Source organism: Acanthochromis polyacanthus, chromosome 15 (genome assembly GCF_021347895.1).
Source record: "Acanthochromis polyacanthus isolate Apoly-LR-REF ecotype Palm Island chromosome 15, KAUST_Apoly_ChrSc, whole genome shotgun sequence".
NCBI classification, from domain to species: domain Eukaryota; kingdom Metazoa; phylum Chordata; class Actinopteri; family Pomacentridae; genus Acanthochromis; species Acanthochromis polyacanthus.
In genome coordinates, this window is record NC_067127.1 from 25,649,851 (window position 1) to 25,672,695 (window position 22,845).

The 22,845-nt window shown below is 39.1% G+C and overlaps 1 protein-coding gene across 15 annotated transcripts in view; it reads left to right on the forward strand.

Annotated features, from left to right (window-relative positions):
* LOC110956487 (regulating synaptic membrane exocytosis protein 1-like) overlaps positions 1 to 22,845 on the forward strand; it is a 238,001-nt gene that overhangs the window by 198,366 nt on the left and 16,790 nt on the right. For 3 of the 15 annotated variants that reach the window (XM_051959565.1, XM_051959571.1, XM_051959568.1), the window contains 15 exons: positions 218 to 331; positions 439 to 538; positions 6,434 to 6,557; positions 8,552 to 8,569; positions 9,947 to 9,993; positions 12,042 to 12,157; positions 12,429 to 12,559; positions 13,280 to 13,451; positions 13,882 to 14,029; positions 14,310 to 14,366; positions 16,631 to 16,796; positions 17,178 to 17,285; positions 17,857 to 17,916; positions 19,426 to 19,503; positions 21,535 to 21,624. In XM_051959565.1, the coding sequence (XP_051815525.1) occupies positions 218 to 331; positions 439 to 538; positions 6,434 to 6,557; positions 8,552 to 8,569; positions 9,947 to 9,993; positions 12,042 to 12,157; positions 12,429 to 12,559; positions 13,280 to 13,451; positions 13,882 to 14,029; positions 14,310 to 14,366; positions 16,631 to 16,796; positions 17,178 to 17,285; positions 17,857 to 17,916; positions 19,426 to 19,503; positions 21,535 to 21,624 (1,529 nt within the window). The remainder of the gene's footprint in view (positions 1 to 217; positions 332 to 438; positions 539 to 6,433; positions 6,558 to 8,551; positions 8,570 to 9,946; positions 9,994 to 12,041; positions 12,158 to 12,428; positions 12,560 to 13,279; positions 13,452 to 13,881; positions 14,030 to 14,309; positions 14,367 to 16,630; positions 16,797 to 17,177; positions 17,286 to 17,856; positions 17,917 to 19,425; positions 19,504 to 21,534; positions 21,625 to 22,845) is intronic. The other 12 variants (XM_051959566.1, XM_051959567.1, XM_051959574.1 and 9 more) reach the window with 12 other exon arrangements.

Genomic DNA, 22,845 nt, shown 5'->3' on the forward strand with positions numbered 1-22,845 from the left:
TATATTAAAAGGAAAACTTTTTGCAGCTAAGAGACAAGTGCTACTAAGGATTAAAAGGCTTGTAGAATTCTAACAAGCTCATATTTCTTTAGTAGTACCACATTTGTGTCTTCTTTTTGTGCTTGTGGTTTATGCTTACATACATTTCAAGTTTTGTATATGTGTTCTGAGTGTCACTTAGTCCATCTTTGAATCTATCTCCTTTTTCCTGCTCCAGCATCCTGTAACCTGGCAGCCGTCAAAAGAGGGAGACCATCTGATTGGACGAATCACCCTCAGCAAGAGGAGCGCCACCATGCCTAAAGAAGCCGGCGCTTTGCTGGGGTTAAAGGTCAGAGGATACAGACATGCAAAAAGTTACTCATGTATACTTGTGATTTTGTCTATTTGGTACAAAGGACTTCACCTCCCTTCCTCTCTCTGTCTGTTTCCTTTTAGGTAGTGGGAGGCAGAGTAACAGAGTCAGGGAGATTAGGTGCCTTCATCACCAAAGTCAAGAAAGGAAGCCTGGCTGACGTGGTGGGACATCTCAGAGCAGGTACAGACTAAACCATCACAGCAGTCAAAGCTATTTGCAAAGTGCTTACACTGGGAAATGTCTTCATTGGCATTTCCTGAAAACTCTTGTATTTTGTTTTCTTTCCTAAAATGTCTGAAATAGATGCATTTCATGGTGCCCCCCCCCCCCCAGTTTTATGGTTGTGACTTAAAAAGCACAGGGCTGACACTGTTGCATGTTTTTGTAAATGTCTACCAATCTCATAAATGATTCAAGATCATACTATAACTTCTCCCTCTGTGCCAAATAGTCCCTTGTCTACCTCCATGCTAAAAACTACAGTGACTACGTTTATATGCCATTAATATTCGGGTTAAGGTCAATATTCCGGTTTCTGAAACATTTGGAATAACCCGTTTACATGCCTAAACAGAGTTACTCCTGTTTACATAATCAGCGTAATCAATTGGGATATTCCCATCCAACCCGGGACGCACAGACAACGTCATGACGCAAACTGCGTCATTTCCGTTTCTTCTTCCTGTTCCCAAAGACAAAAACAACAACAGCAGCAGCATCGGCAACGTGATAGATAATGAACTTTACTTTGCTTTTACTTTACTTTGCTTTTACTTTCTGCCGTCAATGACAGACATTATATTCATGTCTTTCACAATGCTAACAAAGTAGTCTGTTTCCTCCTCGCTCCAAAAGTGTGGCGCTGTGCTGCCATGTGTGGGTTTCGCCATGTCTGTTTACCTCTCCTTGTGTATTTCCGGTGGGTCGCGTGCCAGACGCGGCATACAAGTAGTTGCCGTACTCAAAAGACCAAGATTCCTTTCGGATGAAACATGCGCAGAACGCAAATTAATGTTTCTTTCTATGGGGATATTCCAGTGCGCATTTATATTACGAGATATTCGGGTTAGAAAAGGAGTAACCCAGGGGTCTTATTCAGGTTTTTAAAAACTGGATATGAGCATATTTGGGTTTTTGCGGGTGTTTACATGGCTGTACGCAACCGGGTTATTGCTAATATTCCGGTTATGAAAGGGTTATTGACTGCATATAAACGTAGTCACAGATGAGCTTTTTCAGATAATTACTAACTCTTTTAAACAATCAAACTATATACTTTATATATACATCACCGTTTAAAGGTCCTTACACACCGGGAGCGATGTGAATAAACGATGCGAAATTGCGAAATATTCGGATGCGAGTTTTGATGCACCTGTCCATACATATCAAGCACGATGCGTTCTTGCGACTTTCCAAAGAGGAGGAAGACGCGTCCCAGGAGGAAGCGAGCAGTCGAAAATGGAGTCTACTTCAACTTCAAGTGATGGCGAATTGTTACTCGTTTTAGTTTCAAAAAAGAAAAAGAAGCGCAGCACATGGGAGCACCCAATACTACAAAAAAGAAGAGAACTTGGTGAGTTCCACTGCTTGGTTCAGGAGCTTAAACTATACCACGGTCGCTTCAGAACTTATTTTCGGATGTCCGTCGGCCAGTTTGAGGTTCTTCTGAAACAGCTAGCTCCAAGTTTGAAGAAGCAAAGGACTAATTTCAGGGAGCCGATTGATCCGGAGCAGCGACTGGCCGTGTGTCTGAGGTAAGCAACAGTTGTTTATAATGTGCGGATTTAATGAGCGGAAAGTTCTGTTTGATTGTTCACAGTTCTAGCTGCGTGCACAAAAAAACAAAATGAAACACCCCGCCATTCTGACAGTTTCTTTAAAAGCCTACACATGTCTGAATCTCAGAGATCACCGATTGTAAGCAGAAATCCAGTGTCACTGACCTGTCACAGCAGCAGCTGAAGCGGAGCTCTCCACAGAGCACATGCGCCTTTGCGCACACTGGCATCATAAACAACTAAACATTAATTGCCAGATCTGCCGGAATAACAGCATGTAAGTTAGCACCAGTATTGGCAACTTCAAGTTCAAGAAAACAACCATAATTACTGCCAGAAATGAGGTTGAGGTTGTAAAAAACAGCAACGGAACATTTGATGAATTCATGGCAAAACATACGTAAAGGTGAACGATTTCAGCACCGCAGACAGCAAATTGATGAGCACTTCCGCGGTGCTGAAATCATTTGCCTTTGCCTTGATCTCATGTTAAGCAGCACAACAATGAAAATGTTATATTGTCTTTTTTGCAGATTTCTGAGCACTGGTGACAGTTACACCACAATTGCTGCAAGTTTTCGTCTGGGTACCTCCACAGTTGCTCAGATAGTGCGGGAAACCTGCAGTGTCATCTGGGAGGAAATGAGAGAACTCTACATGCCGCGTCCAAATAGGGAGCTGTGGATGAATTCTGCAAAGAGATTTGAGGATCGCTGGAACTTTCCACATTGCATAGGTGCACTGGATGGAAAACACATTGTAATCCAGGCACCCCCCAACACAGGCTCAGAATTCCACAGTTATAAGGGCACATTCTCTGTGGTTTTGCTTGCTCTAGTAGATGCTGACCACAGATTTCTTGCTGTTGATATTGGGGCTTTTGGCAGCAACAGTGACGGAGGCATTTTTGCTAATTCGCAGCTTGGCAAAGCCCTCCAGGCAGATACACTTGATGTCCCACCACCATCTCACCTACGTTCTGCACCAGAGCTGGGGCCATTGCCACACGTTATTGTGGCTGACGAGGCCTTCCCCATGAAGCCCTACCTCCTCCGGCCCTATCCAGGACGCCACCTCCAGGAGGATCTGCGCATCTTTAACTACCGCCTCTTCAGAGCCCGCCGTATAGCGGAGAACTGTTTTGGCATCCTGACGCAGCGCTGGAGGGTCTACTGTCGGAGAATACAAGTCTGCCCTGAAGTAGTAGACAGTATCATCAAGGCCACTTGCATTCTTCACAATTTTCTGCATTCTGCGGAGGGGGACCAGAACCCAGACGATGATGAGCCAGGTGAAGAAGTTGGAGAGAGCATCCTAGCTCCAATCAGGAACTTGCATCTCCTGCATCTTAATTTTGACCCAGGATTGCCTTTCTAGGCTCAGGTGCCTCATTGATGGTGCCAAACTCAACAGAAATAAGGTCACCTCATCTCTCTGTTGTGCTCTCTCACTGCTCCTCTGCACTTCTCTGGCTTCCTTCCTCTTCAAATACTCCTCAAGCATGCTGTCACTTGAGGTTCTCTTTGCCCTGGCTGGTCTGGGAGCTACAGCATCACCCTCTCCATCACTCTCTGCCTGGTCAGATGCCTGCTCCTGTGCACCCACATTAACCTCCTGCTCCTCTCCATCCTCCAGATTGCTCTGTGTGCTATTGAACAGCAAGAAATTAGTACTGTGCATTTTAGTAAAATAGTTAGGATCTGTCTGTTGCTCATAACATAAAGCATGGTGTGGAATGTTAGACAGCAGTCTGCAGGAAGTTGCTGTCAGAGCGTGTAAGAAAGGTCAGCAAATATAAAAATGATTATCACGGGAAAATGATATCTGATGATACTTTTCAAATTGTCCTGCAGCAGTCTTTCTACCATTAAAGCTATTGACAGTTAGAGGTTGAAAGGGGTTGTAGCTAACCTCCTGAATGAAGTGACTTCATCTAGGAAAGTCATTGCCGTCATGTATTTCCACCTCTTCTTCTGTTTTCCGCCTGCCTGGCCACTCCTCGTCATTTCTCCCTCCTCTCTCTTCTTTCTCAAGTACGTGTCCCTCAAATTCCTCGACATCTTCTTCACTTCTTCAACTATAAAGCATGAATAATAATAATATCTACCATATGCCACAGATACTAAAAGCAGAAAACACAACACCGGACGGATTATTTTCAGTTCAGATTAGACGTGTTGCGATGTGTTTCTGTCTTGATATCATGTACTGTAATGTGAGTCGGGGCCAGTACTGGGTAAGCACAACATTAAACTATAATCCATAAACATAAGGTAACAACCAAGACCTAATTGATGACTGTAACATCAACACAATTGACAGTAAAAAGTATGTTGTATCGCAACAGCTTAGCTTACGAGCTAAAGTTACTTACCATAGACGAAAATTAAAACAAAGACATTTAGTAAACTTTCCAGCACACACACACCATCATCATATTCAAGATCCGACGCAATGACTCTCCACAGGTTGTCCTTTAACTCGTTATCTTTGTAACTTTTGTGCTTTTTGTCAAAGAGCACTCGGTTCTCCGACACGTAAACAATTAGCTGGTCAGCCATGTTGGATATGCCAGTGAATGGGACGTCGCAACAACACGCAATCTGATTGGTCAGAAGTGGTCACAAAGAATGCGAAACTTTAGAAAAATCGACCATGATGTGAAAAAATAAATGCCGCAAAATCGCTGAGCGAGAAAGCGAGAAAACGTTGCCGATGTGAACGTGTGTATTGACAGGATACAGGTTCGAAAAAAAATATTGACGTCCGAAAAAAACGCACGTAAAAAACGCACCCGGTGTGTAAGGACCTTAAAACTTACACTTTTATTCATGTGCTAATGTAACTGCACAAGGGTTTTCTAATCATCAATTAGCCTTTCAACACCATTAGCTAACACAATGTAGCATTAGAACACAGGAGTGATGGTTGCTGGAAATGGACCCATGTACCCCTATGGAGATATTCCATGAAAAATCAGCCGTTTACAGCTAGAGTAGTAATTTACCACATTAACAATGCTTAGACTATATTTCTGATTCATTTAATGTCAACTTCATTGAGAAAAAAATCTTTTCTTTAACAAGTAAGGAAATTTCTAAGTTTTCTAATTTCTCATTTTGAACAGTAGTGTATATTCGTGACCATTCAGTTGGGATTTTCGACTGAGTGGGGAAGTCTTTTTGTAGGATTTGGTAGCATTTTGATCTTTGAACTTTTACCTTGAAATAAGTGAAAAAATCAGCCAATAGAACAAGTGAAAAATGGCTTGGGAAGATGTCTTGAAATAAGATATGATATTTAGAATATCAACATCTTAAAATTAGCTGGGAAAACTTACTTTACGCTATTTTTTTTTTTTACCAGGATTGTGAAGCTTAGGTGTCTTAAAATAAGCCAGACATGCTAAGAAAAAAAAACAGTAGTAGTTTTTCCACTCAAAGACAAATTTTCGCTTTTGTGTAACCTCCTAATTCGAGATGTATTAACCCTCCTGTTGTCTTCATTTACAGGCACCAAAAAATAGTGTTTCCTTGTCTGAAAAAAATGCAAAAATATCTGCAGAAAAATTCCCCAAACTTCTGAAAATTTGCAAAAAAAATCTTCAGGAAGAAAATTCCAATAATTCCTTAAAAGTTTCCCTTAAAAGTTTTATTTAAAAAAAAACAAAACAAATTTGGCAAAAATTGTTGTAAATATTTTCAAAAAATGAATAAAAATCTTTTAAAAATCCCCAAAATATTTAAAGTGATTGCATAATACCAATAAAACGTCTAATATTTTCTTTAAGAACATTCACAAAAAAATTGTGAATGTTCTTAAGAAACATTTTTAACATTTCTTTTTTTCCACCAAAAAATGTTTAAAAATTTCCCAAAAATGTTGAAAATATGGGCATCAGAAGTTTCACGGTAAAAATACATTTTATTAAAACTTTATAACGGGTCAATTTGGCCAATAGGACGACACGAGGGTTAAACTTATTTTGAGTTTTCTTGCAAAATTCAACTCAAAGCAAGATAATTTCAAGATTGTTTGACTTAACAAGATATTTAAGATGCATTGTCTTAAAACAAGTCCCTCCATCTGTTAAAATGGCACTTGTTAAGTGAATTTATCTTAAATCAAGTGGGATGAGACATTTTGACTAAAAATAAGACAAATAGACTTGGTAAGATTTTGAGTTTTTGCAGTGTATGCAGCCCTCATGCTGACCTAGAGGTAAAATATGTTTGTTGTTATTGTAAAATCTCAGTAATAAACAGCTGCACATGTTCTGGACGTCTGATTTCAGGGGATGAGGTTTTGCAGTGGAACGGGAAGCTGTTACCGGGAGCAACCATGAAGGAAGTTTACAACATAATCCTGGAGTCTCAAGCTGAACCTCAAGTGGAGCTAGTGGTATCCAGGCCTATTGGGTAAGTCAGGAATGAAACACATTAAATACGCTGCCAGCGCCATATTTGGCATAAATGAGAAAAATTACAACCCTCTAGTGTCATTAGTCACCAGTCTATGTTTTGCTTTGAGTTTAACCCTTCTTTTACTAGGCAGCGTTGACTGAAGCTCTGACTCAGAATTGGCTGACCTCAGATAAGACAAGAGACTGGGACACATATTTGTATTCTGACAGTGACTGTGCAGCTGCATTCAAAATATTAAAAACGGCCAGCCATTACCTGCTGCTGGTGTGTGCCAAGTTTTGGAACGGGAAATTTCCAATTTGTCTCATGTGTCCCCTTTAAAAAGGCTCTTGCGTTTATTTGTAGGATGGTATAAGGTGAATTATTATTGACCAAATAAAATCAGCTGCAAGCGCCATAAAAGACAAGCAGTGACTGCAGACAATATGTTTGGTTGATGTCTTGTAAAAACCCAACCATGCTGGTCATGAACAATTTTTGAGGGTAGCATAAATGGCCCGCTGTTTGCAAATGATGGACTTGATTTTATTCTTATTATGACTGTACACTTTAGAGTGTTAAGTGTGATTATAAAAATCAAATGCTACTTTATATGTTCTCTATTATGATGCTAGTCTATCAAGGTAAATTCTCCATGCTGATTGAGGTTTTACTGACTGCTGCTTTTCAGAATGTTGTGGATGTCTTTGCTCTCATATCAAGAAGCTTTCATTATTCCATCTTAAATGAAAGTTTTTTGCACATAGTTGAAATACACATGCAAGTTGGTTAAGGTTACTCTTTAGAAGATCTGGATTTATCTGGAAATGTCTTGTTTTCACACTTAGATTACAACCCAATCAAAATGTCACACTGTACGTCAAAAACAGATATCATGTGTCCTTAGAATATGCTTTATAGATGTGTATATATATTCTAAATAATATCATAATAACTTCTTGGAAGTTTTCATGAAAGAACCATGTCGCCTATCCCAAATTACATGGGAAAAATCCTTGATTGAACTGCTCTATTTAAAGTGAAGGAAATATTTGTTCATTACTCACTCTGTATACTTACTTAGGTGCTTTCTGATGGACAGTTTTCACATGTTCTGCTGGCTGGCTGTTCACTGACTTTCTGCAGACTTTCTAGCTAACTGTAACAATGCACTGGGATTTATGATTTCAAAATGCTGAAACTGAAAACTGCCTCCATTCCCCTGTAGTTAATAACAAATTGTATAGTTCTTTCCTGTAAACTTTTTTTTATTAGAATTAGAAAATTAGGTAATGGTTTATATTAAGTGCCTTGTATTTTTCAGCTGTCTTGATTGTTTCCTTAGAAGTAACCTATAATTTAGCTGTAAATTACTAAAATAGTCCCAAACAAAGTCCACAGAATTTGGTAGTGATTATAAAGGTACTGGGGCAAATGTTTTACAGTGGAGACTGTGTTTGTTATATTTGAGTTGTTAAAATACAAAAGAATCATGCATTTGATCCGTGAAAAATAGTCCTTTTTCTTTCATGTTTTTTTGTTTATTTTTTTTATTAGAAAAACTGACAATCGTAAAACACTGAGTCATTTTATTTTCCGGTTTCTGAAAGTTAGGCAGAAACAAGTTTGCAGGTATACCTCTAGATTTTTTTTGACACTTTCTCCATTCCCTTCATAGTTGATTGCAACTTGTGTTGTACTTTTTGGGCATTTCCGTGTAATTTACTGCTGAAAACCTGATATTTTGATACAGATTATAAGAAATGGTTCTATAAAATTAACTGGAAGGTAACTTAACTGAAAATCCTTTGAAATCCTTTGAAACGGATAGACAGCACTACGGTGGCATTTTACACATTTGAATCAAACATTTCATACCATGTGATCAAGGATTAGATGTATAATGTGAATTCTGTTGTACACTTTCTCATATTTTAAATTTTAACCTCATTTGCTTTTAATGGAAAAAAAAGTTGAATGTATTAATTTCTCCCCAAACACTCACGAAGGGTGTATAGAAAATATCAGTAAGTAATCTGCACATTTTATTAGGACTCCTTTAATCTTTTCACGCTTATGGAAACACCTTTAGTTTTGCTTGAGCAATTTTGCATCCCAAAATGAACATCCTTGAATCCTGCTTATTAGCGATGTCAACTGATGGAAGCTCAGATTTTTGTGAAAATATTTGTATTTTATTCTTGCCATCTAAATTAAACTGGAGTTCAGTGATGGGATGCAAAATGGCCAATGGGAAACACCCATGACTGTAGCAATGCTTTTGCAAGCTTTGAAACCTTTTGCGCAACATCTGCAATTCCTCTTTTTCATTTCTGGTGAAGTCTGAGGATCCAAAAGTAAAATCCTGCTCATACAGTATACCTGTTACTTTCGTTCTTAGGGATTCAAGTTGGGACATTGGGATTCATAAAGCAAGCTATATTTGTTTTATTTCATTTACATGTTTACAATTTTTGAGTTTGGAATGGGCTACAAAGCAACCTATGTTCTGTGGAACATTTATCAGTGTAATATTTGAATTTAAAACTAAAATTGAAATATAAAAACTTTCTTTCTGTCCTAGACTTCAAAAAGAAGATGATTTCACTCTCATGGTTGTACATTCAGTACAGAGCAGGAGCTGGGTTGTGATTAGCCTAGCTGTTAAAGTCTTTATGCTAAACTGAGCTAGCCAAGCTAACGGTCTAGATTCCAGCTCTACACTAAATACAGAGACATGTGAGCGGTATGATCTTCCTATACCCACCTGTAACTCTTAGACACGAAGTGAATGATTTAAGGAATATTTTGTTGACTATCAGTTTGTTGCCCCATCGGTGATGTTAGATTTTTTAGCACTACTTCCTTCTGTGCTACATTTTAACACAAACCTTCGTGTATCAGTGGTGGGGCTGCAGTTTTAAGATGTTAAAGATTTTCCCTTTTTAAAGTTTAAATTTAAAACGAGAAATTACTCTGATAAGTGTTGCACAGATCATCATGTTTACTTTGTGTTACATCGAACTGGAGCAGTGGATTCTGGTGTTTCCCATGGGTGATGGTTGATGAGAAAAGACGGTGGTGTGGTCAGAATTGAGCTATTGGTTTCCAGCTATTATCATTTTAACTCATGATTGGGCCATCACAAATGTTTGAAAGAGTCTGGGAAACACTCCAGTCTCGAGAAGAGCTACTCACATCTCCCCTTTTTCTTTGCCATGTTTTTTAACCACATAATCTGAGCATCCAGATAACTTTCAATTCCAGTGCTACTGTCACCCTGCGTAATAACTACTCTGTCTATGCATGTGTGCTTGTATGCCAGTTTTATTTTTAACATTATTTAATCCAGTGTAGATGCCAGTATGAGAGTGTCTGATGTGCTGTTGCTGTTTCTTTTTCAGTGATATCCCAAGAATCCCCGACACGCCCCACCCTCCATTAGAATCTAGTAGGTATCTCCTCTGAGATATTGGGATGTCTCTGTATTTGTATATCTGTGTGTCGACCTGGCTAATTAACTGTCTTATAGTGATGATTCATTTTTTAATGTATGAATTAGAGTTAGAAAGTCAACATTGCCTTTTTGTGTGTAGTGTGTTCAGATTCAGATGTCCACTTACAAGCCAAACAGCAGCTGTACTTTTAGGATCTGCTCTCAAAATAGTATATATGTTTAATGCAAATACTCAAAACCTATAAAGAACAAGGCTTGATTGTAAGATCAGTGATGGAAAAAGATTTGGGAGCTTTTCCATCAGTAAAGTAGCAGTATTTCACTTGAAAAATAGTCAGATCTAACATTCATAATAATTCATTCAATAATTCATAATTTTGCCTATGTGAAGTACAGAGCTATCAGAAAAAAATGCACTAGAGGAGCAGACTTAAAAGTACTCAGGTACCTGTTTATATACTCACACTGCCTCCACTGACTTGCTTTCTGTATTAGTCTTCTAAAGTCTTACCTGGTTGAGGTGGAGGAAGTTTAATGTATATACAGTTGAGTAGTTTAATGCATAACAACATTCATATCTCAGTGTGTTCCAGTTTTAAATGTCAAAAAATGAATAAATTAATGAATGTGGTTTTGTAGTGAAGTCAAATAATTTAAAGATTTTGCTTTAAAAGTATAATCAAATGTAGTTAAGTAGAAGCATTATGTAGCAGAAAATCAGAGTACTTAAATGAGTTTCAGTTAATGATTTGTACTTAAGTACTGCACTTGAGTGTCCTAAGTTACATTGCATTACTGCTGTTTTTAGTGTGAACTGTTTGCTGGAATTACAGCAATGGCCGTATACTGAAACTAGCAGCTGTATCTGACATACATCAATCAGGCATAACATTATGACCACCTGCATGATATTGTGTTGGTGCACTTCACCTGTCAATGGTCAGAATGTTATGCCTGATTGGTGTATGTGCTGTATAGCCAAAGACAGATGGATTCAATTTTGATTTGAAATTTGTGAGATTCAGAGGTGATTGTTGGTTAATTTTTCCTGCTCATTGTCTTATGCTAAGGTAGGCTGATTTCCCAGTGGTAATAATAATAATAATAATAATAATAATAATAAAATTATTTGTTATGCACTTTTCATTTAGGCATAAATCTCAAAGTGCTACATTTAAGATGACAATCATGTAATAAAAACAGAGCAATCAGATAAAAATAACAATAGAAAAAATAGAAACACTTAGGGGCACGTTCAGTTAAAAGCTTTGTTAAAAAGAAAGGTCTTTAGGCCTTTTTTAAAAGCATCCACTGTGTGTGGAGCTCTAAGGTGCTCAGGGAGAGAGTTCCAGATTTGAGGGGTGGCTGCGGTGAAGGCTCTGTCTCCTATAGTTCTGAGTTTGGTTCTGGGCAGGCGGAGAAGGTAGCTGTTATTGGTGCGGAGATTTTTTTATTGATGATTGATGACAGATGAGTTCTTTTATGCAAACTGAAGCGTTACCATGAATGGTATCAATATTTTAATGTAATTCCCAGGGAGACAAATAAATGTCATATCCCTAAGAATGCTGACGTTTTTCCATTTAGTATGACCCTTCTAAGCTTTCGGTTGACAGTGGTTTTTAAATGTCAGGGACGCCTGTGATGCAACTGTATTTTATGTCAAGAATACATGTCAAAATAGGGAAATGAGTTTCCATATGAGCAGTTATTTTATGACATTTGATCATAAAACTACTTACAAAGTATATGAGGCAACAGCATTGCTAAATAAAAGCCTCTTGGACTCAAAGTAGGGCAGACTGTTAGTAATTTGTCATCCTGACAGGTTAGCAAAGGAATGATCTGTTCTCCTTTTGTATTAAGTTTTCAAAGAAAAGGAACTCTTGAAATGAGAAGCTATGTATATATGAACACACTTTTGGATTTGCACTTGTACTAGATCATTTTTCTACCCTGACTCATTGTCAGACTCGACTTTATCCCCTGTGAAATAGTGCTGACATTTCTTTTTGATATTTCTGTTTTTTCCCTTTTCATAGCAGGTTCCAGTTCTTTTGAGTCCCAGAAGATGGAGAGACCGTCCTTAAATGTCCTATCTCCCTCCAGTCCCGGGATGCTCCAAGATGCTCCACAGTTAATGCCAGGGCAACTCTCAGTGAGTGTGTCTACTTTGACTATAATGGGCTCTGTTGATTTGTGGAGTTGAAGAGGAGATATTGCATCAGATTTGTTTGTTTGTTTGTGTGTGTTTGTGTGTGTGTGTGTGTGTGTGTGTGTGTGTGTGTGTGTGTGTGTGTGTGTGTGTGTGTGTGTGTGTGTGTGTGTGTGTGTGTGTGTGTGTGTGTGTGTGTGTGTGTGTGTGTGTGTGTGTGTGTGTGTGTGTGTGTGTGTGTGTGTGTGTGTGTGTGTGTGTGTTTCCCGCCCAGGTGAAGCTGTGGTACGACAAAGTGGGTCACCGGCTAATAGTCAACGTGCTGCAAGCTGTGGATCTTCCTCTTCGGCCTGACGGGCGGCCCAGGAGCCCCTACATCAAAATGTACTTCCTCCCCGACCGCAGGTATGACAGCCACGACTTCACAGGGAGTGCTACTCACAATAAATACTAAGTTATACAGTGAAGCCTGCTTGTGCACATTGTGTTAAAAGAGAATCTATGTGGTCAGACTGGAAGTGAAATAGAGTTCAAATAAGCCAAAAATAACCAAATAACCATGAAATGTCAAGTAGTTACTTTTCTAGTCCACAGATTGTAAGAATTACTATAGTGCACAATCTTTATCCACCAGGTTACTGAAGCATGACTTTAATACTTCCTGCCAGTTTTTTCAGTTGTTTGGAAATATAGAATCTATGTTTGTGCAAAAGGAAGAAACTGTCTGTGATGATGACAGTCTTTTTCTAGCCATATCATCTCCTTGATAAAAGAATACTTTGCACACTTACCATCTCCAATTAATTTAAAAAATGAGCCTGTGACAGGTTGTTTAAAACATTCAAAGGGCTTCCTTTTTTAAAGGGTACAGTGCTTAGAGAGCTTATTTCTTACAAACATCAAGTGCCCATGGAGGACATGCAGGTTAAAGCAACTTAAACAAAAAGTCACCTGTAAATGCATTCCAAAATGGAGTGCGTTTAGATGAATTAGACACAAGCAGGTTTGTGATTTTACTTTTAGGAAGGTTTGGTCTTATTTTTTTCTTAATAAAAAGACCTATTAGAAAGGCAGGTGCTCCTGATAAGGAAATTCTACTGACTGAGTGTCTGTATTTTTTGACAGTGACAAGAGCAAACGGAGGACAAAAGCAGTGAAGAAGACCTGTGAGCCCAAGTGGAACCAGACATTCATCTACACTCACGTCCATCGCAGGGATTTCCGTAAGCACATGCTGGAGCTGACTGTGTGGGACCAACCCAGGTCACCAGAGGAGGACAGCACTTTTATGGGAGAGGTACCACACACAGTACATGTAGAATTTGAATTGCCGATATTGAGGAGGCAACTGGAATTCTACCAGCAGCAGAGAGCCGTTTCACACTAAAAACCTTGTGTATGCTACATATCCAGAACCATGGCAGATGGACATTTAGTGATTAGCTGCTGAATATAGAATGGTACTGTTTGCTGTGTTTGTATCAAAGTAGATGTTGTTTAACTGCCCCTCAAAAGTCATGCAGTGCAGCCCATTCCTCATTAATAAAAAAGTATTACTTTGACACATAACATAAATTGTGTGATTTCTTCTGAATACTGACGAGTAGCTGTTTAAGCAGCAAATATTAACACTTTCCTCTTATATTTACATACCACCTTCAACTGTCAATCAAATGAATGAACAGCAACAAGGTCTTTATTTACTGCTTGTATTTTGACTTGAACAGATCCTGATAGAGCTGGAGACGGCCTTACTGGACGACAAGCCTCACTGGTATCCACTCCAAACACATGATGTCTTATCCATACCGCTGCCTCGACCATCCCCCTACCTGCCCAGACGACACACAGATGCCCCTGGCAAGAAACTCCAGCGTAAGTCTGAGTCTGTGAATGTCTTTAATTTTGTGTGTTTATCTGTATAAGTTCTTTCATATCCTCTGTATGTGAAAGTGCGTTCATCACCGTAAAAGAGAAATAGGTCACGAATAGGCTGCCGTCAATGAGCAAAGAATAACATGTATGTTAATGTCTGTCATCACTGCCTTTCCTTAATACTGCATCTGGATGTGTGTGTGTTTATATGTGTGTGTATATGTATATATATATATATGCATCTACGTGTGTGTGTGTGTGTGTGTCTGTGACCGTTTAGGTTCTCAACGGGTAACAGAGGCTGAATTTGATGAGGGTACAGCAGTAGTGTCTAAAGGTGGGTGGGGACATGTTCCTAGTATGACATGCAGTGTTTCCCAATGCTTGTATTTTTATTTGTGGTGTGGTTTTGCGGGTTTCTTGTCAACCAAAAAAGTTTGATCTCTCTTTCATTTCGCTTAAATGTCTTCCATAAATCTTACTGCATTGAGATGAAGCTAGAAACTCTTATCAATGCCGACCCCATAAACTTTAAAAAAAAAAAAAAAAAAAAAGCTCAAAAAGCTCTTCACGGGACCCCAGCTCTTAAATCTGTTTTCAATATTTTTTCAACTGAACTGAATTGAAATGCAAAACAAAACTGAGCATCCAGAGAGTAGATATGACTGACTGACTGGTCACCACAAATATATCAATGCATGGGGATCACTGTCATGTTGTGGACTACGTGTTGGCATGGGGCAGAAACAATCGGCGTCCTATGCACCAATCAGGCAGAGTTCTGCTTTGGAAATGAGTTGCATCTAAAAAACAACACTTTGATGGTATGCGTTTCCTCTCGCAGCAGAGTTAGTGAGTGTAATACTACCAAGCAGAGAATCATGTACTACCATGTATGCTGAAACATAGATTTTTTGTTTCTGTGTGCATTAGTGCACCACTGTATCGTGTGAATGTATGTGTCTGTTTATTGGGTTAGACTGGCATATACATGTGTTTTTGTGTAAGCTGAAAATTTATTTAAATTAACTAATGTTTTGGTCATTTTCCACACCCAAATGTGGATGAAAATAGTTCTTTCTTTTGAATAATTGCCTCTAATTTCCAATATTTAAACAGAAGGTTGAGGCAATAGTATTTTGTGATCTAAGTTTAAGTACAATTCCGTGTGTAAATCTAATGAAATTCCATATCAGTGCAAAAAAAAAAAAAATAGAAATCCTGATTTCATTGTCAGCGCTGAAAGAAACTCCTCAAATTCGGCTCACGATATCTCCTATAATCACAGAATATCTGCTATATCAGTCAAACACAATTGTGTATCTGTGTTTTTTGTTAATGAGTGCCAAAGTTAAAAAAAGAACCTGGAGGAATGGATAAATGGATCTCATTAGTTTGACCAACTTTTTGTTTTATTTCCATGCATGGTAGGAATGAAAGAAAAACCTTGGTAGCTCTTTCCAAAGTAAAACTAACAGCCCACTGTTGTGCGCTTTGAGATGCTTTTCTTTTGAAATTGAAGCCAGTGACCTTGGGACCACTACAAAGCCTGACACAGTTGCACAGATCGCTTCAAGGCTGATCAGTCTTTCTATTTCTATTTTTACCTGCAGTTCTGCTACCACCAAAGAAATATGTTTTTTTTCAACTACATTTTAAAAATACAGTGCACAGTAATGAAAAATAGTCAGCTGCAGTTCTATTATTAGTGTAATCTTTAAATAGTTTGTATCCGGGACACAGTTTGTCTTCTTGTTGTTGTCTTGCAGTGGCATCAGTCTTCATACTAACCTATTAGCATGTACATGATTTAAGGTAATCTCTCCACTAGCACTTTTGGAAACTATACTAAAGTGAGGTAGCAACATGAATTTAAATGTACATATTGTGAGGTACCAGGGTATTAGCATGATTTTAAAAGCACATCTGATGAGGCAGCAGGGTGTTAGCATGACACTAATCATAAATGTTTACTGAAATTCCCCTCTTGGATTAATAAAGTATCTCTATTCTATGTTTAGAAGTAGCAGACACTTACCATAGGTTACAGTGGTTAGCTAAGGGACTTCCAGGGCCTGTGGTGGGGTGGTGTAGACTGGTAAATAAAAGCAAAATGATGCTGCAGAATGATAAACTTTACTGTTACAGCTCTTCCTCCACCAACAACTTTTTACTACGTCCAGGCCCACACATCTTCCCAGTTCAGAAAATGGTAGTTATTCTCTATTTTTCAGCATAGTTCAGGGACTACAAAGCAGCTGAGCTCTGGACAAAGTGGTCTGCAGGAATCATGCGTTTTATTTTAATGGCACTCAATTGAAGCTGGAGCATGGGGCTTGACAAACCAGGGGTTTAAGCTGTTTTGTTCAGACTGAGTTGTCCTGCTTGATGCCATTAGCATACTTTCCCCATATTTGTTTGATAATAATTCCTACTCTTACCTAACATGATACAGTGGAGATTTTTTTTCCAGTGATAGTCTTTTTCTGCCATGATTAAATATACAGATTTACACCTGTATATTTTGTCATGTTTGACATTAATATGTTGATGCGCTCATCCACATTGTGTTTGTGCATGTGTGTTGCAATTTGTCCCCAGCAGCAGATGGGCGGGGCAGGGAGAGGCAGCGGGAGTCCACATCTACCCTGGCGGTGCCTGAACAGCAGAGGACACCCACCCATCACATACGTTCCCGTTCTGTCTCCCCGCACCGTGAGGAGCAGGGGCGCATCCGGTCGCGGCCGCCCAACGTTCCCACCCAGAGGTAAGGGCAGAATAAGATAATACACTTCTTTGTGTAAGGACCGACTGCTTTTCTGCAAGTATGGGGGGCATGGTTTGATGTCGGATGATGATTGTTAATAAAAGACCAATATCAGCCTGGTGAGAGGATACTGGTTACTTTTAAGAGTGCAGCAGAGAGAGAGAGAGAGAAGAAATGAGGATAGTTTGCTGGAAGCCAGCAAAGTGAGTCCATCTACTAATGAAATGTCTGTCTAATGCAGAACACACAGTGCTGCCAGCTTTGCTTTTACTCGCTGAGCCAAATGAGTCTGCCCACCAAGTCTGTCGCAAAATTGCCTGAGCACTAACCTGACAGTCTTTCTTTCTTTCATCTTTTTGTCTCTTTTACTCTTTCTTTCAGGAGTCTGGATGATGAGCTTCCTCACACTCGTCGTTCTCGTTCTCCAACACGCTACTACGACCCTGCCAGAGGAGGTCGCCATCAGGGAGAGGAGTACCTGGATGACAGGTTTGTGCCTGTCTGTGACCACACCTGCACCACTTGTTGCATTATTAAACTAAATGTTAGCAGAAGTGCTTCCACTGTTTGCCCACAGAAAATATTCTCTGAATCTTTGCTTGTTGTGGTATGAGGCTATTGATCATTGTGAAAAGTCTGCATCTGCTGCAACAGTGTGTGGTGTGAATGCCTGTGGTCAGTACTGCTAAACGTGATTTTATCGAACAACCATTCACCATTATCTTCTTTTTCATATTTCTAGGTTTTTTTCCTGCCTTTTATTTTAGCAAGTCTCCTTTTTTACTGTTTCTGTTTTCTTTGTGTCTTGGCAAGTGTTCCATGCTGCTGCTATCTGGAGATTGTCATATTATATAAAGTGACCTTAGCGCTGTGTTTAGAAGAAAGTCCTTGGTTGCAAAAATCTGTGGCATTTCTAAATATGTGTGTGAGTGTGTGTGTGGTGTGCATAGAGAACAGCGACAGTTTCTCTTTCCTATTCACCCTCTTCTCCCTCTGCTCTTCTGGTTTTTTGACTGTTGTTGATTTCCTCATGTGTCATCCATCCCCATGGTAACCACAGTGAGGTCATCATGATCCACCAATCAATGCGAGGCAAAAGTGCTGAGTGCCTGCATACCAGGTAAACTGGCCAATCACGACATGCTGTTTACATTTTGGTTTTGTATTTGGGCTTTGGATGAGGCATAGCCTAATGTGCATAGTGTTCCTGTCAGACTGCCTTTCACTGCAGTTTTGTTAAAAATTCTGAAAATAGGACTTTTAATAGGATACTTTTGGAGTAACTTTTACTTTGCTGTAAAAGTTTGTAAGTAGGTCATTTAAATATTATATTGTGTGTCATCTAAACTGCATACAGAATACACATGAAAACACATTAAGCTGCAGACAGGGCTGGAAAAGCTGATTTTTGTTGTCAATAATTCCCATGAAAATGTTGCTATCTGTAGCTCTTAGCCCTAAACCCACTCGTTTCTGTGGAAAAGAGAAATACAGTAAGCTTTGGATGCACATACAAGGCTTGTTATCAGCATACATTTAATGCTGGTTTGCATCTATTTATTGGATTTGCTAGTAAGAAAAATGTAAAGTTTAAAGAAACAAGAAAATGCCACTTTTAGTTGCCCTTTAAATACAAGATGGAAAGTCATCTTTAAGTTATATTAAAAGAAAGAGGCCAAGCAGCTTATAAGGAAGTACTGTGGTAATACAGTTGTACTACTGCCTCAGATCCACAAGAGGACACTACAGTGCCATGCTTCTATTCCTTTTGATGCTTTTTTTCAACAACCAGGCCAACAACAGTATGGCTTGCTCTTAATCAGCGCAAGTTGTTTGCTCAGTGTTTGCCCTCTTGTAGAAATCAAGACTGGAATTATGTACACTGTCTTTGACTATAATGATTCAGAGATCTGCTCCCTGCACACAGTTACTTTTATATAGTTTGAGATATCAAGACCTACTGCTGTGTAGTAGTTGTTGTGTGTCACATGTGCCGTAGTCATATCCACATGGGTCTTAGATTGCTATTTCAGCTCACAGCCAAAACGGTAAGTTCCGCTCTTGAGAATACATCTGTGTGTCTCATTAGATAGGTAGATGAAAGTTCTCCCTATACAACCTGGACTCTGATAGATCTATGATAAGCTGGCAACTCTTCGGTTGTACATTCTATACACATGGATGTGTTTGACAGAGGAGGGCGTTTTTAAGTGTGTCTGTAGAGATGAGAGTTGGCTTTTGATGATTGTATGCTTGTCATGCAGTGCTGTAGTTCTACTTGCTTACTCTGCAAAACCTACAAGCTTACCAGTGATTTTAGCAAGGAATGCACTATCCAGGGAAATTTTAGAGAACTGTTTGACTTGTGAAGACAGTCTTAAAGCATAAAATCTTTCTTGCTATAAAACAGATTAAAGCACCCAGCAGATTGATCCAATTGAATGTCTTTGAACAAGCTCAACATAGCTTCAGATGCTCTAAATAGTCGTACATAGTAAATAAAATCACTGGATAAGTTGCCACTTTTTTGTCTGTTGTCCAAGCACTCCTACGCACTTGTTTTTTCTGCTCTTACGCCCATTTTCCTTCCATTTCCTACTTGTGTTTGCTGCATGCATGCTCACATCAGGAGATCTACTAGGCACAATAACACACTGCCCCCTAAGATGCCTCTTTTGTTCAACGGTATCCACAAACAGACAAACAGGTAAGTCTTAAGTTATGGGTTCAGTATGCTTCAAATGAGCAAGGGTTTAAATCTGGAAAGGTTTCCCACATTTTGTTTTCCCGCTTCAGTTATTTTTCTTGCAACAATTTCCTCAGTGTTACTGCAGATATAAATATAGAACATGTTTTGTTCATCGCTATGGCGCAATATATGGGTGTAAATACTACATTATCCATGAGCCCCAACTCCCACTGCTATGGCGTTAGAGGGATGAATCAGAGATGTAGATGCAAAGTGGTTCACTGCAGCTTTGCACACAAATTTGAGCTACAGTTGCTGAATTCATGCACGACTCACCCAGACAGTGAAAGTGAATCAATTTAAGTTCCAGTGTGTACAGCCAGTTTTCTCAACAGTTATTTTTGGCTGTTAGTGGTTTACACAACAAAATTACAAACTTAACTTCACCTCACCTTATACCTTTAATGTTTTTTTGTTTTTTTTTTTAAACCCAAGATACTGTCTTACACAGTAGTTCTTTTCGGACCGATTATTCAACCACAAGAATTTCTTGTCCATACATGTCATGCTAGTATCCCCAACTCCAAAACAAAGAAGTTTTTACTTTCGCTTGAGGTGGTTCTTTCTATATTGTTGTGGATAGACAGCTTGCAACTTGTCCTGTACCACCTGAAAAATACACATTTTTTTATATATATTTTTTGTCAAAGTGTTGTTTGTTCTTTTTCAGGGTTTTTATAGCAGTTAGTCTATACTGCCACCTTCTGACAACACTATGCAGCATAGTGTATTTGCTAGAAAACAGTTAAAAGAACAGCCTAATTCTCTCTCGTTTTTCATTTAAGAAAAAAACTATCGACAATTGTATGGAAACACATCTTATGAAGTAAAATAAACAGAACGTTTACTTCTGGGAGCAAGGACATTAAAAAAAAGCCAGTTTTTTTTTTTTACCTGCCACCACTTAACTCCTTTCTTCCACACCATTCCTCCTACAAACAAATGTAAATCATTTGTATAACATGTGATTCTGGCAAAACAAGTTGTACAAGTCAGGATAATAGTGCATACTTTCAAAGGAAGAATAAAGTCTCAAAAAAAAGCACAAAAAGTGCTTCTCCTGCGTGCTTTCTGCACACTTAAGCCAGCGGCTGCATGAATTGGATGTTAGTGTTGATTGTCTGTTTCAGAACAGAACAAAAAGAGTTTGGCTCAGCCCTAATTTTCTTTAAAAAGGTCCTTTAAGACACTGTTAGATGATCTGATGAGCACTTCACTTGAAGCATACTGAGGCCTTTAGATGTTCTGATGGACCAGTGTTTCTCAGCCAGTGTAGAGGCAGTTAACCATTACTGAGTAAAGGCATTCACAAAATTGTGCATCCTAATGGTAGAACAAGACACACAAGCTTGAATCTTTATAAGGTTGTGAACACCTTTTATATGACTACTTTCTACGGCAACAAGAGCTTTGTAAAGTTTCCAATCTCACTTTTTTCTTTTATTTAGTTTCATTTTTGAATGCTTGCTCTTTTTATTTTTCCCAATTTTTTATCTTGTAACTAGTTCCACGCTGCTTGCATGCCAAAAGATAAGCTCTATCACAGGATTGAAAAAAGTCATGACACCACGCCACTCCTTGACACACCGCGTTGTAATGTCTACTGATGAGGGAACACTTGGGTAAGACACAAACTCACACGTACAGATGATCATTCACGGTTAAGTTTTCCAGGTTTTGAGGAAAATGCACAGATCATTCCATCCAAAGCTATAACAGTTGAGAGGCCTGTTTTCCGCCATACTCCATCTCCATGACAGCCATGACAACTTAGACTCTCCCATCCTGATGCCAGTCCGTCAGTTATGCTTTTGTTCTTGGAGTAGCATTATCATTTTGGGAATCTAACCGGACTTTCTTTTGAAATACTTATTCTGTTTGTCCATTGATTTTCTCTTTGTGTTTGTTTCTGTCCTTTCCTCCTGTCTCCTCTTCCTCTCCTCCTCCTCTTCCTCCATTGGATGACATGTTGTGCTGTGGTGCATCTAGTGATCTGCAGCCTTCTCTGGACAGGGTTAGGAGCGCTAGTGCCAACTGTCTGACTCCAGACAATCATGCCCCCTCACCAAAGACTGAAAGGTACCAGCCTCTGTACCCACCCCCTTCCTGTAGTCCTCCTGTAGTTTCTTGTCTTCAGCTTGTCCTGGTCTTTGTAGTTTCTTCACCTCTGAATGACCCTGCAGTAGCCAAATAATAAACCCCCTCCCCTCGCTTCACTCACACCACCACTGTGCACCACTCTACTCCTCCTACTGCTCCACCCAGCAACTCCCATACTTTGCCTTGATCCTCAAAGTTGTGTATGAAGGTGCAGCGATTTTCACAAAGTATAACATTTAGCAGGTACCAGTCTATATATTGTATATGCAAACTTTTAGATTGGCTACTTTTTAGTAAAATGTGTTCAGCAATTTTTTGTGCTCAAGTATGAGCTATTGTGCAGCTGGTGTAATTGATCGTCTGACCACAGAATCGGTGCACCTCTTGTTACGAAACACACCAGTTGCTATAGCTAATAATGAAACTTCATCACCAAATCTACTTTATCTTGTTTGGCATCACACAATCCAGTCTTCTGCACAACCAGTTGACTTGTGAACTGCTCATTTGTCAGTAATATCAGCATAATCATTCCCAGCATCATCAAGATCTGTTTGATCAGCTGTGAGATCATAGGTTTGGATTTATTCCGTATAGAACATGAAAAGCGTGTGATTCACTGCATCACGCATCCTGTCCATGCTGGTGTGAAAGTGATTCCATCCATAGTGTGACCATACTGTAAACAATTCCATTCAGTGGGTGCCTTTTTTCTAAAAGTCACATGTAAGTTTGTTGTTAGTGTTTGTTGAAGCAACAAATCTGCATACGATTGACGTTTTTCTTTCATCTTAACAATGAAACACAGGAACGTAAAAAAAATTCTAGTTAAAAGATAACAGTGGAAGTTATTTGGGTACTTTCCTTAGGAGTTAGTGGAGACCCGAATAGAGGTAAAAGGAGGATGTATAATGGGCTTGCATTTGTTGTGTGGCCGGAAACACAACTCCAAATTAAAGTTGGTCCATGTCATCCTAATACAATACAAATTCCCCCTTTACCTAAACTTTAAAATTGGTGCAATGTGCACTCTCCTTCTGGTCTTAGTTACAACCTGTGCTGCTGAATTTTTAAGTAGCACAAGTGGAAGTATTATCTTCATAGAGAGACCATAACTGCACATATCTGCAACATCATTTTGAATAGTCAAAACTTTAAATCAAGACATCTGTACTTCCATCTTGACTTGACAGACTTCCA